General features: G+C 38.6%; 1 protein-coding gene and 1 long non-coding RNA gene across 3 annotated transcripts; one reads left to right on the forward strand and one right to left on the reverse strand.

Annotated features, from left to right (window-relative positions):
* The first annotated feature begins 6,517 nt into the window (after window positions 1-6,517).
* LOC103510016 (TNF receptor-associated factor 6-like) lies at window positions 6,518-12,114 on the forward strand. 2 transcript variants are annotated; one of them, XM_017444539.2, is made up of 4 exons: window positions 6,518-6,727; window positions 7,256-8,431; window positions 10,882-11,017; window positions 11,378-12,114. In XM_017444539.2, exons 2-4 carry the CDS (start codon window positions 7,306-7,308, stop codon window positions 11,718-11,720), a joined length of 1,605 nt encoding a protein of 534 aa, XP_017300028.1. In that variant the 5' UTR covers window positions 6,518-6,727; window positions 7,256-7,305; the 3' UTR covers window positions 11,721-12,114. The 2 variants fall into 2 exon arrangements, with proteins under 2 accessions (XP_017300028.1, XP_008472878.1); XM_008474656.3 differs by lacking the exons at window positions 10,882-11,017; window positions 11,378-12,114 and adding an exon at window positions 8,928-9,353 and having other exon boundaries at window positions 7,256-8,567.
* On the reverse strand, window positions 11,607-12,797 carry LOC113467824. Its single transcript, XR_003391768.1, has 2 exons — window positions 12,406-12,797; window positions 11,607-12,323 (listed from the first exon to the last, which is right to left on the reverse strand). It is a non-coding gene; the product is annotated as an uncharacterized LOC113467824 (long non-coding RNA).

Consider the following 12,797-nt stretch of genomic DNA (forward strand, 5'->3'; position numbering starts at 1 on the left):
AGGGAGATTTCGCATCGAATCCTGATCCCCATAACGCAACCCATGTTGGCGCCATCTTGTTTACATCATGTTTTCTGCCTTGTTAGTTACTTTTCAAGTGCGATTCCGCCCGGGGCGAACTTTATCCTAAACAGATAAGGTTTGTTCTCGGAACGGCTGGCTTTTGCCTATACTGACCTCCTTCTCTCTTCGATTTCTAGACGACAAGACCACTGTTGTCACAGAAATAGAGAACTTTCTTTTCCTTTCAATTACTTGCAATAAGGATTTTCAAGTGTGATTTTTGTTTGAACGTGGCCCAATAACTCACGTTTTGTTATGACTGCTCATTCTGCATTTTTATAATTCATACCACTTGTTTAACATGAGATCATACATATGTTCGTGGTATCTCCGAGTACCTCTTATCATTAGCTATCACTTGTGTTCCGATCAGGAAAATATTATCTTGTTTCTCTTCACAATGCATCGTGGGGCTTTGTAGCCTAGACCTTGGATAGGATTTGAATATGTTTTAGGAGTAGGTACTAAACATAGATTTTTTTTTTTTTTTTTTTTTTTTTTTTTAATTTTTTTGAATATGTTTTAGGAGTAGGTACTATACATAGATTTTTTTTTTATTTAAGATTAGTGTTTGACCGCTGTTTTTATTTCGTAGCAATGAAACAACTGCTCCATTGGACGCTTGTGATCTGTATCGTAGCATGCCTATCTCGCAGTATGTTCCTCATCAGACGAGCGGATAAGAGACACGCTACTTCCCATTTAGGTACTGGATGTATTTAATTCGGACACCATTAAACAGAAAAGAACCACCCATAAAGCAAATTTCCCTTATGGGTGGTTCTTTTCTGCTTACTGCTGTCCATTTATCCGGGATTGTACCGGATAAATAGTGCTTGTCCCACAGAAGGGGTACCGTACAGGACTTCTGGGTTAAGTGTCCCCTTATGGATTGTTGTTTCTGCTTATTCCTGTCCATTTATCCGGGCTTGTACTTCTGCGACATACTGTAGTGTAGGTCATGCTCCAGTCAAGTGCTGACTCCCAAGTGGGCTGGATTGCACACCCAAAAGACGAGGAAACCCCAAGAGTTCTGGAAACCATTAGGGAAAATTAGAGTGAAGAAAAAAATTCACAATTCACGCGACGTGGGAAACCCTGGCAATAAAGCACTCGTGTTAACTTCCGTGAGGAAATTGGAGGTGGATAGAAGTGAAGATAAGAAAAAAGAGGGCTAGAAGGAGAGGAGGAGTAGGAGGAAGAGAAAAAAAAATGGGATTAAGAGGAAGAGGAGAAGAAGGAAGAGGGAAGAGGAGGAGGAAGAAGGGGAGTAGGAGGAAGGGAAAAAGAAGACTTGTAGTAAGAGGAAGAGAAGAAGTAGAGGAGGAGAAGGCAGAGAAGAAGTTGAGGAGAAGGAGGAGGAGGAAGAAGAAGAAGAAGAAGGAGAAGAGGAGGAGAAGAAGGAGGAAGAGAAATAGAAGAATGGGAGTACCTAAGAGAAAGAGAAGTAGAGGAAGAGGAAGGAGAAGAAAAAGAGGAGGAGGAGGAAGAGGAAGGAGAAGAAAAAGAGGAGGAGGAGGAGGAGGAGGAGGAAGAAAAGGAAGTAGAGGAAAAGAAAGAGAAGAGGGAGACAGGAAGAGAGCTTTTATGTTTATTAATTTATAGTAAGTAGTGTTTTGCCTATTGGGTACATTCCTTTTTTGCATTTTTTTTCATTCCCTTTCCCTCTCCCCCTCCCTCTCTCCCCCTCCCTCTTGTCTTCCTCCCTCCCTTTTTTCTCTCTCTTGAACACACGAGAGACATAAATAACAATTAGATGTGTGAACTGGTGAGAAAAGGGAGGGAAGGAGATAGAGAGGAAGAGAGAAAGAGAGAATAGTTCAGAAGATTGTCCCAATACCCAAGAATGTATGTAGTACCTATTCAATTCAAAAGGTTAAAAAAAAGTTTCGAGGGCCGTGGACTTGTGCCTGTGTTGTTTATGCCGTTTCCCTTGTAAGTGAGAAAGACTGCGTCCTGTGTTGTCCCGAGCTCTGGTACCTGTCTTCTAGACTCCATTCAAGATGTGTTCTTTATTGATACCAAGACTCCAATTGGCTTGAGAGGTACCGCGCCTGCCTTTTAAGTTGTAAGCGCTTAGGTTGCGGGTTTGATTCTCGCCCGGGGCGGACTGTATCCTAAACGGCTAGCTTTATCTTATCCTGTCCTCCTTCTGTCTTCGATTTTGGGACGATTGTTATAGTTTCCCCTATCAAACTCTCTCTCTCGTAGATTGATAAAAACTGAGGCTTCAAAGAATCGGATGACAATGAAATTCGAAATTTCTTCAAATTGAAAAATGTGTTTGAGTCATTCTTCGGATTTTGAAGTCACGCACCAACACGCTGCGTGTATTTGGCAGCCAAATCGTCAGTATAAATTATATCATGTTGCAAAACACGCGTTAGGAGTTGTTAATACCCCATGTCCCTTGTCACTTATTTGAAATCGACAATAAATTATACAAAATCCAAGACAAACGGTACCTCCCGTAGCTCTCGCACTTGAAAACATATGTATCTTTGTATCATGTATCTTCGCACTTTGGCCTATGGTCTTTCACGCGTGATTTCGTTTTTCCCTCTTGTAAATGGCCCAATTATTATTTTAGGATTTTTTTTTATCATTATCTATTATTTTTTTTCCATGGACCCAAAAACCATGAAACTCTATTTCGTGTTTATAGATCGGGCGGCGCTTCGCACTCTTGACGTTCGCGCGCCTCTTGGCACGCTTGATTCCACACGAAAAAAGAAGAAGAAAAAAACTACCTATTTTTACATTTTAAACACTCACCAGCCCCATTAGTAGTGTTTTGTCTGGCTAGGGGACGTTAAACAGAGAGAAGACTAGTATCTGGCTGTGGGATTATAAACAGGGAGGAGAACAGCTAACCCTAACCAGCCTAGCAAGCTGGCAGTTCCTCAAAGGGTTCTCTCTGCTATTGTAGTGTACGAGTATTTTATGTCAATTTATTAACGGGTTTTCTCTCCTACTATGTCCGTACCCTAACACAATAGGCGAGGTCAAGACGGTCGCCTGGTAACAGGGAAGGGGCTGGTTCGAACTCAGATTTGAACTCACTAACTCACATTATCAAGAAGCTTACCTCGTGATGTACAAAGAAATCTCTTGGATTACCTACCTACAATCTATACAATACCTAGGTAAAAACTTGACCAAAGTGAAGTTAAAGCTATTTTCCTACTGCCAAGGACACTCTCTGCCACTTAACCTCAATGACCCCTTGGTTCACCCTGAATACCTTCTTACTTCACTTACTTCTCAATAGGAAGAAGAAGAAGAAGAAGAAGAAGAAGAAAAAAAAAAAAATAGCATCGACAAGATTATGTATTTAAGTGTGCTAGAGTTGTTAGAGGCATTGTTCCTAAATTATAAAAGTGGAATCCGTTTCCCCACGGTTCCTACTAAAGAGGACCGATTTAGCTCAAAAATAGACAGACACACTAGAAACAAAATTGTTGAAATAATAATAAAAAAATTTTGAACTTAGAGATCATTTCGTTCATATTGTTTCTCCTTTAAACATCGAATTGGAATTCCCATTTCCCAATGAATACATTACGGTAGCTAACTTCATTACCGCGGACTAAACTTGTGCCACTAATTACCCTTCATTACCTATTTAATGAACATAAATTGCATCAGCTACTAGGTAACTCCCTCAATATACAGCTGGTGTAACTCGAGGGGTAAGTTAGTGGTATACTATAAAACGTTGTTCCAATGTTTACCAAACTACAATATACAAAATTCCTTCTTTTTAATTGCTAACGTGGTAGTATTGTAACATGGTGCATAAATTTTATCGACAATAATAGTACAGCGCGGGAGTTTTACCAATACCTATATAGAAGCATTTTAGCCGTGCAGATTTTTATGCATATATGTATACTTAACTTACTTACTAACTTTTAGGTTACTGCTGCTATAAGTAATAGTATTAATATTTCAGTAGGTATACATATAAGTTACTAGGTAATACCTAGTGCTTTATTTTGACTTTCAGGGCAGAATGTTAGTCCTTTTATTTCAATTGTTCTATAGGTAAGTATGTGAGTAGTACCACTTTCTTGATACTTAACGAGAAAAAATAATAAACTACAATAACTACAATCCCTTCTTTTTAATTGCTAACGTGGTAGTATTGTAACATAGTGCATAAATTTTATCGACAATAATAGTACAGCGCGGGAGTTTTACCAATACCTATATAGAAGCATTTTAGCCGTGCAGATTTTTATGCATATATGTATACTTAACTTACTTACTAACTTTTAGGTTACTGCTGCTATAAGTAATAGTATTAATATTTCAGTAGGTATACATATAAGTTACTAGGTAATACCTAGTGCTTTATTTTGACTTTCAGGGCAGAATGTTAGTCCTTTTATTTCAATTGTTCTATAGGTAAGTATGTGAATAGTACCACTTTCTTGATACTTAACGAGAAAAAATAATAATACCTATAATAATAATCTTGATAAATATGATATATGTAATAGCCGTTCAAAGCATCCCTGACAGAAGCGGTCAGCGAAGGGTTATTTTCCTCCTAATTTCCTTGAAGACATTCCTTTTCAACACCTCCTTGAAATAATAATCTTGATAAATATGATATGTAATATTTTACTAATATCACTTACCTATTCAAGAAATCAAGGCTATTTTGATAGAGGCTATTATTTCCTCATTGTCCTATATACGTACATCTTGAGATAACTTTTTTTTTTTACAATACCTAGAGTTTACTTACATTTAAAAACTGGAATCGGGGTGAAATAACAAACCATAGGGCCTTGTTTGTACTAAAAACTCACTTCAACCTAATCATTAGCCCCTTAGAGAAGCAAAATCCTTTGTCTTGTACATGTTTTGCCTGCCAAATTCCATGAACATTAGACAAGGTGTTCCACAAGTTATGATGGAACAAACGGTCTCTTTAACTTCAAAGGAAGTTAACTCATAAAATATTTTTTTTTTCTTTTTTTGGCCAAAAAAGTCCTTTCTCTCCTTCTCTCACTTGACCAAAAAAATCATTTCATCTTATGCAACTTTTAACGAGGAATGAATTGGTTTTTTCTCCTATCCTGTCTTTTTCCCCTATTTGCTTCCAGAACCAAAAGACCTTAGCAGTTCTAGCTCCCTCTATCAAACCTCCGAAAAAATCTTTCCTATGTCGCTACTGGGATTCAAACTGCAGACTTCCATCTCATAAAGGACTAAATTATGTTGTGTTAGAATGAAAAGCTGAAAACCTCCAAACTTTTTCGTGTTAATATAGGCCACGCGTCGCGTCCGTTGCTTTGAACTCTAGACGTTTGCCTATCCCAAAACTGTAGTTAGCGGCGATAGCACTCCTAAGAACCTCAGCAGTTTTACAGTGATGTTAATTAAACCACTTGATTTTGAGTATGGTCAAGCTAAAACAAGCTATCTTGGTTCGCTCACTTACCTGTGACTGGAACATAATGTCTGCATGTTGCAATGACTTGGCCAGCATCATACTCTGCTGGAAGTGTACATTATCATCCATGGTGCCATGTACTAGCAGGTATTGTTTGTCTCTTATCCTGTCCACCTTGTTGTTAAGAGCGGCTATCTTGTAACCTTCCAGATTATCCTCGAATGTGGGCAGACCCATGTATCGCTCGGAGGAAATGATGAAATTAGGTACCTGGCTAGGTACCTACTCCTCAAAGCTTAAAGCTCTATTTGTAAAATGCACAGTTACTTACAAGATTGAACAATTTTAATAAAGAGGTAATATTAGTTTTTCACATAGGAATAGGTTCTTAGTTACAAAGATAGGTACCAGAGGTTGTCTGTAACTGAAAACTTAAATGGAGTCCAGTAGCAGTCAACGTGTTAATGAATGTATGTCATGGGCTGCTGCTGGGGGGTTATCACTATCATGTCATGTTATAGGTACCTACCTATGTGTTCAGTTTAGTTTAGAGATGGGGTGTGTGTTGAATTCAGTGTTAAGCTCAGAGGTTGGGAACTACCCTGAGTATCTTGTAGCTATATAAGATGAACAATGAGCAAAGTTCTTTGCCACCAACTTTGCTGTGTTCCAAACCAGCTAAATAACTTCGCATTTATAATTTGCTTTTTGGCATAAAATTTGATAACTTACCTAAAATAAATATCCAGCATTTTCCGCCTAAATGCTCCCTATCGCGAGGGAAAAACACAAGTCAAAATAAACTGAGGTCACGGGTCAACGACCTTCAGTAACATCTTATGTAGTAAATCCCGTAGTATTTTTGACCTTGAGATCACCGATCGTAAATAATGAATGAAAAACAAGATGGCCGCTAGTCCGCTCGTTTCACAATGGCTGATTTATGGCTTCACTTTTTCAAATCTCTACCGTTATCCACTACTTGTTCACCTCTGAAGAAAATGAGTCACGTTTGTTTACAAAACAAAAGAGTTGATCGATCCCGAGTTCCTAGAACTTTACCCTCTCGTTCCAAGTTTCCTGAACTTTGTGACTTTGTGGCTTTTACGTCAGACTGAGACATAACTTGGGAATCCCCCATCCACAGGTTATTCCCTAGAATTTTACACGTCAACTTACTCAGATGTTCAGTCCAGTTTCGTTCCTGTACCTGTGAAGAGTTCAGCCTTCTCTCTACTCTTGTCCATCCATCAGAATGTAAGTAGAACTTACCTATAAAACTATAAGGTTATCTTCTTATTTTTGAGGAAAAAAAGGAAAATTCCCAATTTTCATTCAGGTCTGGTCAGGGTCTATCAACTATAGCATAGACACAGAATAATGCAGAATTGCATCATGCAGTTAAGCCAAGACAAGTTAATATTTGATAACTTGATCGGTACTATACTTTACCTGGGATTTTGGTATAACAAGGGCCATCTGATATTCAACTGTGACCTGGGTTTTACCCAGGGCCGTATGTAGATGTAGAGAGGTCCAATTTTCTCCTCTACTATAGGCTGGACTCCCCCCCTTGGTAAATCTACATTTGGACTCTCACCCCCCTCCTTGACAAAATTCTGGATACAGCCCTCATTTTACCTACCTACCAAATAGGTATGTAAGAGTGGGATCTCCATCCAAACCATTACTATACAGTATACACCTACTTACTTATTTATTAAGATGTTTTAGTATCTAGGTACTTACCAACTTTTTAACACAAGTTTTCTGTTTTGTTTCCAGAAGAAAATTATCTAGAAAAAGCAACACAAGACAAACATGATAGCTCTGCAATGGAGCACCAACCTGTGGCTAATAACAAACTAAATCTTGACCCAAGATTTGAGTGTTCAATTTGCCTGGAATATTTGAAAGATGCCATACTAACCTCATGTGGACACAAGTTCTGTGCAGCATGCATTGATTCATGGATAGATGTCAAAGGCAAGAACTACTGTCCAATTGATGAAAAGGTGCTTACCAAAGATGATATCTTTATAGATAATTACACTCGACGAGAGATTTTGGAAAACAATTTGACCTGTCCATACAAACTGTGCTCAAGTCAGTTGAGTATACCAGAATATGAATCACATGTGAACACTTGCTACTTGAAATACTCACAGTCCAGTGTTGAAGACATTACAGATTCTCTGACCAGTTCCTTCAGAAATACCTCTGGCATTCCTACAAATAAGAGAAACAGTAAAATACTAACGGTGACGGTATTCCCGGAGCATTTAAATATGCAAGGGAGCTCCAATGAGAACTTTCCCTGTAAATTTTATCAAGTGGGGTGTCGTGAAGTGTTCAAATCCCAAGCTTTACTTGAGAAACATTATGATTTGAAAACATCATTCCATTTGGAACTTCTGTTTAATAAATATTGCAGTGATGGTAGTCAGAGTACAAGCACACCAAGTCATGGTAGACAGGATACTAGTGTGGATAATTACACAAGAAACTCTACTATGATGAATGGGGAACATAAAGAAACAAATCACCATGCAGGAGGAACAGACAGCCATGAGAAGCAGAGACCTGTGAATAAACCTGACAAAGTAGAACATAATGTGAACAATGGTGGTCAAAGCAACAACATTAGTAATACTAATAGCTCTTCAGATTCCAGCAAAGAAGGTACTGCCCACTCTCCATTCACAAAGAACCAGAAAGAAATTGAAGCATATCTCATGAAGAACAAGGAACATGAAAGTAAACTGTGGGATCCAAACAAGAACCAAGCTGGTGATGATAAGAGCAGTGAAGGCAATTGTTCCTGTAAAACTTGTGGGGACAATAGTCATCTGTTGAAACTCGTGTATGAAAGAATGGTGTTGTTAGAACAAAGCATGCTAGAACAGAAAATCAAGGTGAACAATTTTGAATTGAACTTGAAACAAACAGAAGAAATTGAAGATAATGTCGTTCTCAAGCTGTGCAATGGAGTTTACTTCTGGAAGATGTACAACTTTCCTGCTAAACTCAAAGAGATGAAGGAGATCAATAGATATTTCTACAGTGCTTGTTTTTATTCAAGCTGCTTTGGATACAGGTAAGAAAAAAAATCTGAAACATTGCCTCTCAGTTCTCAACATTTTTCAAATCATTAGGTTTCTCCTAGTTGGCCAGCCTAGCTCGGACGGTAGCGCGTCTGCCTTGAAACAATTTTAAGCACTAGGTCGTGGGTTCGATTCCCGCCCAGGTAGGATTTTATCCTGAATGGATAAGGTTCGTTCTCGAAACGGCTGACTTTCTTCTATCCTGTCTTTCTTCTCTCCTCGCTTTAGGGACGATAAGACCTCGGCAGTTACAGTTCCTCTGTCAAACTTAAAAAAAAACCCTACCATGGAATAAGAACAAGCACTATGTAGGTATTGTAGGTACGAGTATTAATGAATATTATTTCTCCCAGGTTCTGTACACGGGTCAACATATCACGGGAAGACGCTCAATACCTGTCTCTATTCATACATCTAGTTCAAGGTGAAAACGACGATATTCTCGACTGGCCCTTCGTAGGTCGAATCCGGTTCACAGCACTCAACACCTCCTCGGAGTTTTCCATCACTGATGAAATCCAGTCGGACAAGAATTTCGATTCATTCAAGCGTCCGGTGAATTTCTTTCTGAATAAGAAAGCGTTTGGGTTTAATAATTTCATCAGAGTGGCAGATGTTCTGGATCCAGGACGTGGGTTCCTGATGGAGGATGATACGTTTGTCATCAAGACTCAAGTCGCGGAGATGACCCATTAGGCACTTTCATGGCCAGGACAATAATGTAAAGTAGGGTTGACACTGGTGTTAAAAGGTGGACACTATCACGTCACGTGAGCTCATTGGGAGTCAGAACGATGTAGTTCAAAGTTTTCCTATAATATTGTAGGCAATTTTGTTCAGGACAACTACCCTACTATCACGTGACGTGAGGGCAAACTTTATTCTAAACAAATAGGGTTCGTTCTCTTTTTGTCTTATCCTGTTCTTTGTTTCACTTCGGTGAAAAGTGAGTTACATGTTTTAGGAGCTGAGCTGACTCAGACTGAGTAGTCTACTGAAAAAGAGGGATCCTTTTTTTTTATAAGTCACGCACTCTTTACACACCCAAAGCTGTGTCCACACATAGTCGACAGCCGTTGATTGTCGCGGCAGTGTGGACGGTTTCAGTCGACGGTGTGTCTGGAGTCTGGACACAGCTTTAGAGATGAAAAGGAGCTTTGTGAACAGGGCCCCAATCAAAACATATCTTGCCTTCGTTTCAAGCTTTACTCAAATTTTATAAGTTAATGTTTCGTAATTAGAGATTTATTTATGACGTAGTTTTAATGGATTATCACAGAAGTCTTCTGTCTTATCATCGGCGGAGGTGTTCGTACTGACGGTATCTTCATCCATTGAGAATAGTTAGCAGAGCTCTACTCTTCGAAACCTGGGGCAAAGCATTCAAAAGTCCAACAAATATCACAATGCACACAAACACAATTACATATAATTAATTAATAATTTAATTAAATAAAATAAATTAATTTCGCGATAAACCTCTCTTACCTCTCTATACTTTTCAAAATTTCAAATCGTGTGGCTCGTGTTTTTTTTTTAGCTTTTTAGTTCTCAATTAAAACGCAAACTCAAAAAGAGGGATTTTTTTGTGGATAAAAAAATTCCCTTTGATGAGGCGCTGTGTTCACATACATGATTTTTTTTTTCATCTTGATGAAGTTAGCGCTTCTTTCTTTTTGCATTTTTCTTATCAACAGTTTGCCAGCTTCGGCGCTTGGCGCTTTGCTTTTTGCCAGATTCGTTTTTCCGATTTTCCCGTTCGCACTTCGCTTTTGCCTGGGAATTTTTTTGAATTTCCTTTTGGCCCTTGCCCTTGCCATTCTTTTCATGTTCGTGCCGCGAGACGTGTAGGATTTCAAAATCATCGCGCACTCGGTGTTCGCTGTTAATTTCCAGATGTGAAGTCTAATGTTCCAAGTGTTTTAATTAGGGTTGTCATGTAAATTTCGAAATTTGAAGAAAATTGGCTCTTGGAGGTTCTGCGATCGGAAGGTAAAGTTCTCTGATTGATAATAGAATGTACTCTCTCTTTCAGGTATCAGTCAACTTTATTATCAGTAAATACTGAGTATTACTACTGAGACCCAACCAAGCTTGGTGTTTTCCAATGTCCTTAATATTTTATTTTATTAAATTAATCCTCAACCAAGCTGGCAAGACAAGACTGTGTATTTTCCACTCAAAGGATGTCCTCTTATCAACACAAGGAGAGAAGAAACACAGAAACTCTAGATTCGTCCTTAAAAAAAAAAAAAAAAAAAAAAAACAATTTTGAATTGAACTTGAAACAAACAGAAGAAATTGAAGATAATGTCGTTCTCAAGCTGTGCAATGGAGTTTACTTCTGGAAGATGTACAACTTTCCTGCTAAACTCAAAGAGATGAAGGAGATCAATAGATATTTCTACAGTGCTTGTTTTTATTCAAGCTGCTTTGGATACAGGTAAGAAAAAAAATCTGAAACATTGCCTCTCAGTTCTCAACATTTTTCAAATCATTAGGTTTCTCCTAGTTGGCCAGCCTAGCTCGGACGGTAGCGCGTCTGCCTTGAAACAATTTTAAGCACTAGGTCGTGGGTTCGATTCCCGCCCAGGTAGGATTTTATCCTGAATGGATAAGGTTCGTTCTCGAAACGGCTGACTTTCTTCTATCCTGTCTTTCTTCTCTCCTCGCTTTAGGGACGATAAGACCTCGGCAGTTACAGTTCCTCTGTCAAACTTAAAAAAAAACCCTACCATGGAATAAGAACAAGCACTATGTAGGTATTGTAGGTACGAGTATTAATGAATATTATTTCTCCCAGGTTCTGTACACGGGTCAACATATCACGGGAAGACGCTCAATACCTGTCTCTATTCATACATCTAGTTCAAGGTGAAAACGACGATATTCTCGACTGGCCCTTCGTAGGTCGAATCCGGTTCACAGCACTCAACACCTCCTCGGAGTTTTCCATCACTGATGAAATCCAGTCGGACAAGAATTTCGATTCATTCAAGCGTCCGGTGAATTTCTTTCTGAATAAGAAAGCGTTTGGGTTTAATAATTTCATCAGAGTGGCAGATGTTCTGGATCCAGGACGTGGGTTCCTGATGGAGGATGATACGTTTGTTATTAAGACTCAAGTCACGGAGATGACCCATTAGGCACTCTCATGGCCAGGACAATAATGTAAAGTAGGGTTGACACTGGTGTTAAAAGGTGGACACTATCACGGTACGTGAGCTCATGGGGAGTCAGAACGATGTAGTTCAAAGTTTTCCTATAATATTGTAGGCAATTTCGTTCAAGACAACTACCCTACCATTACGTGACGTGAGGGCAAACTTTATTCTAAACAAATAGGGTTCGTTCTCTTTTTGTCTTATCCTGTTCTTTGTTTCATTTCGGTGAAAAGTGAGTTACATGTTTTAGGAGCTGAGCTGACTCAGACTGAGTAGTCTACTGAAAAAGAGGGATCCTTTTTTTTTATAAGTCACGCACTCTTTACACACCCATAGTTGAGTGTCCAGTGATAAAAAGCTGTGTCCACACATGGTCGACAGCCGTTGATTGTCGCGGCAGTGTGGACGGTCTGGAGTCTGGACACAGCTTTAGAGATGAAAAGGAGCTCCGTGGAACAGGGCCCCAATATTGTAAACATATCTTGCCTCCGTTTCAAGCTTTACTCAAATTTTATAAGTTAATGTTTCGTAATTAGAGATTTATCTATGACGTAGTTTTAATTAATTTTATTCATCATGATGTACCTAGATAGTAAGTTGATTCTTTCATAAACTCGCGATCTTTCATTTTTCGTAGTTTTAATTAATTTTATTCATCATGATGTACCTAGATAGTAAGTTGATTCTTTCATAAACTCGCGATCTTTCATTTTTCCGTCCATTTTTTCATAAAATGCTCATGCATTCGTTCGTTGTACCGCCCATTTAAAATAAATTTAGAGCATTTATTAAATGTATTTATTTATATTTTACTGAAACTTTGTGTTATATTTTGTCCCTCTACTTCATAGGCTCAAGTTTTCTGTGATGTCATTTATAAAATCTTTTGTTACGTTCGTATAGGCAGATGAAGACAAAATCTTCCCAAAATTATAGATTTAGGGTCTGATTTTCACTAACCCTGGTCAGAATATACATAGCTATATCTAAAACTGAATCTTGACGGCGGAAAAAGGTCGAAACCAAGGTCTGTAATACCGCCTGATAGACCTGGGTCTC

Source organism: Diaphorina citri, unplaced genomic scaffold (genome assembly GCF_000475195.1).
Source record: "Diaphorina citri unplaced genomic scaffold, Diaci psyllid genome assembly version 1.1 scaffold25, whole genome shotgun sequence".
NCBI lineage: Eukaryota > Metazoa > Arthropoda > Insecta > Hemiptera > Psyllidae > Diaphorina > Diaphorina citri.

Excerpts from the sequence above, each read along its gene's own strand:
- LOC103510016 (XM_017444539.2), top strand. The coding sequence starts at position 7,306 with ATGGAGCACCAACCTGTGGCTAATAACAAACTAAATCTTGACCCAAGA. Across the intron at positions 8,432-10,881 it reads ACAAACAGAAGAAATTGAAG|ATAATGTCGTTCTCAAGCTG; the intron begins ATAATGTCGTTC and ends AAGAAATTGAAG. Across the intron at positions 11,018-11,377 it reads TCAAGCTGCTTTGGATACAG|GTTCTGTACACGGGTCAACA; the intron begins GTAAGAAAAAAA and ends TATTTCTCCCAG.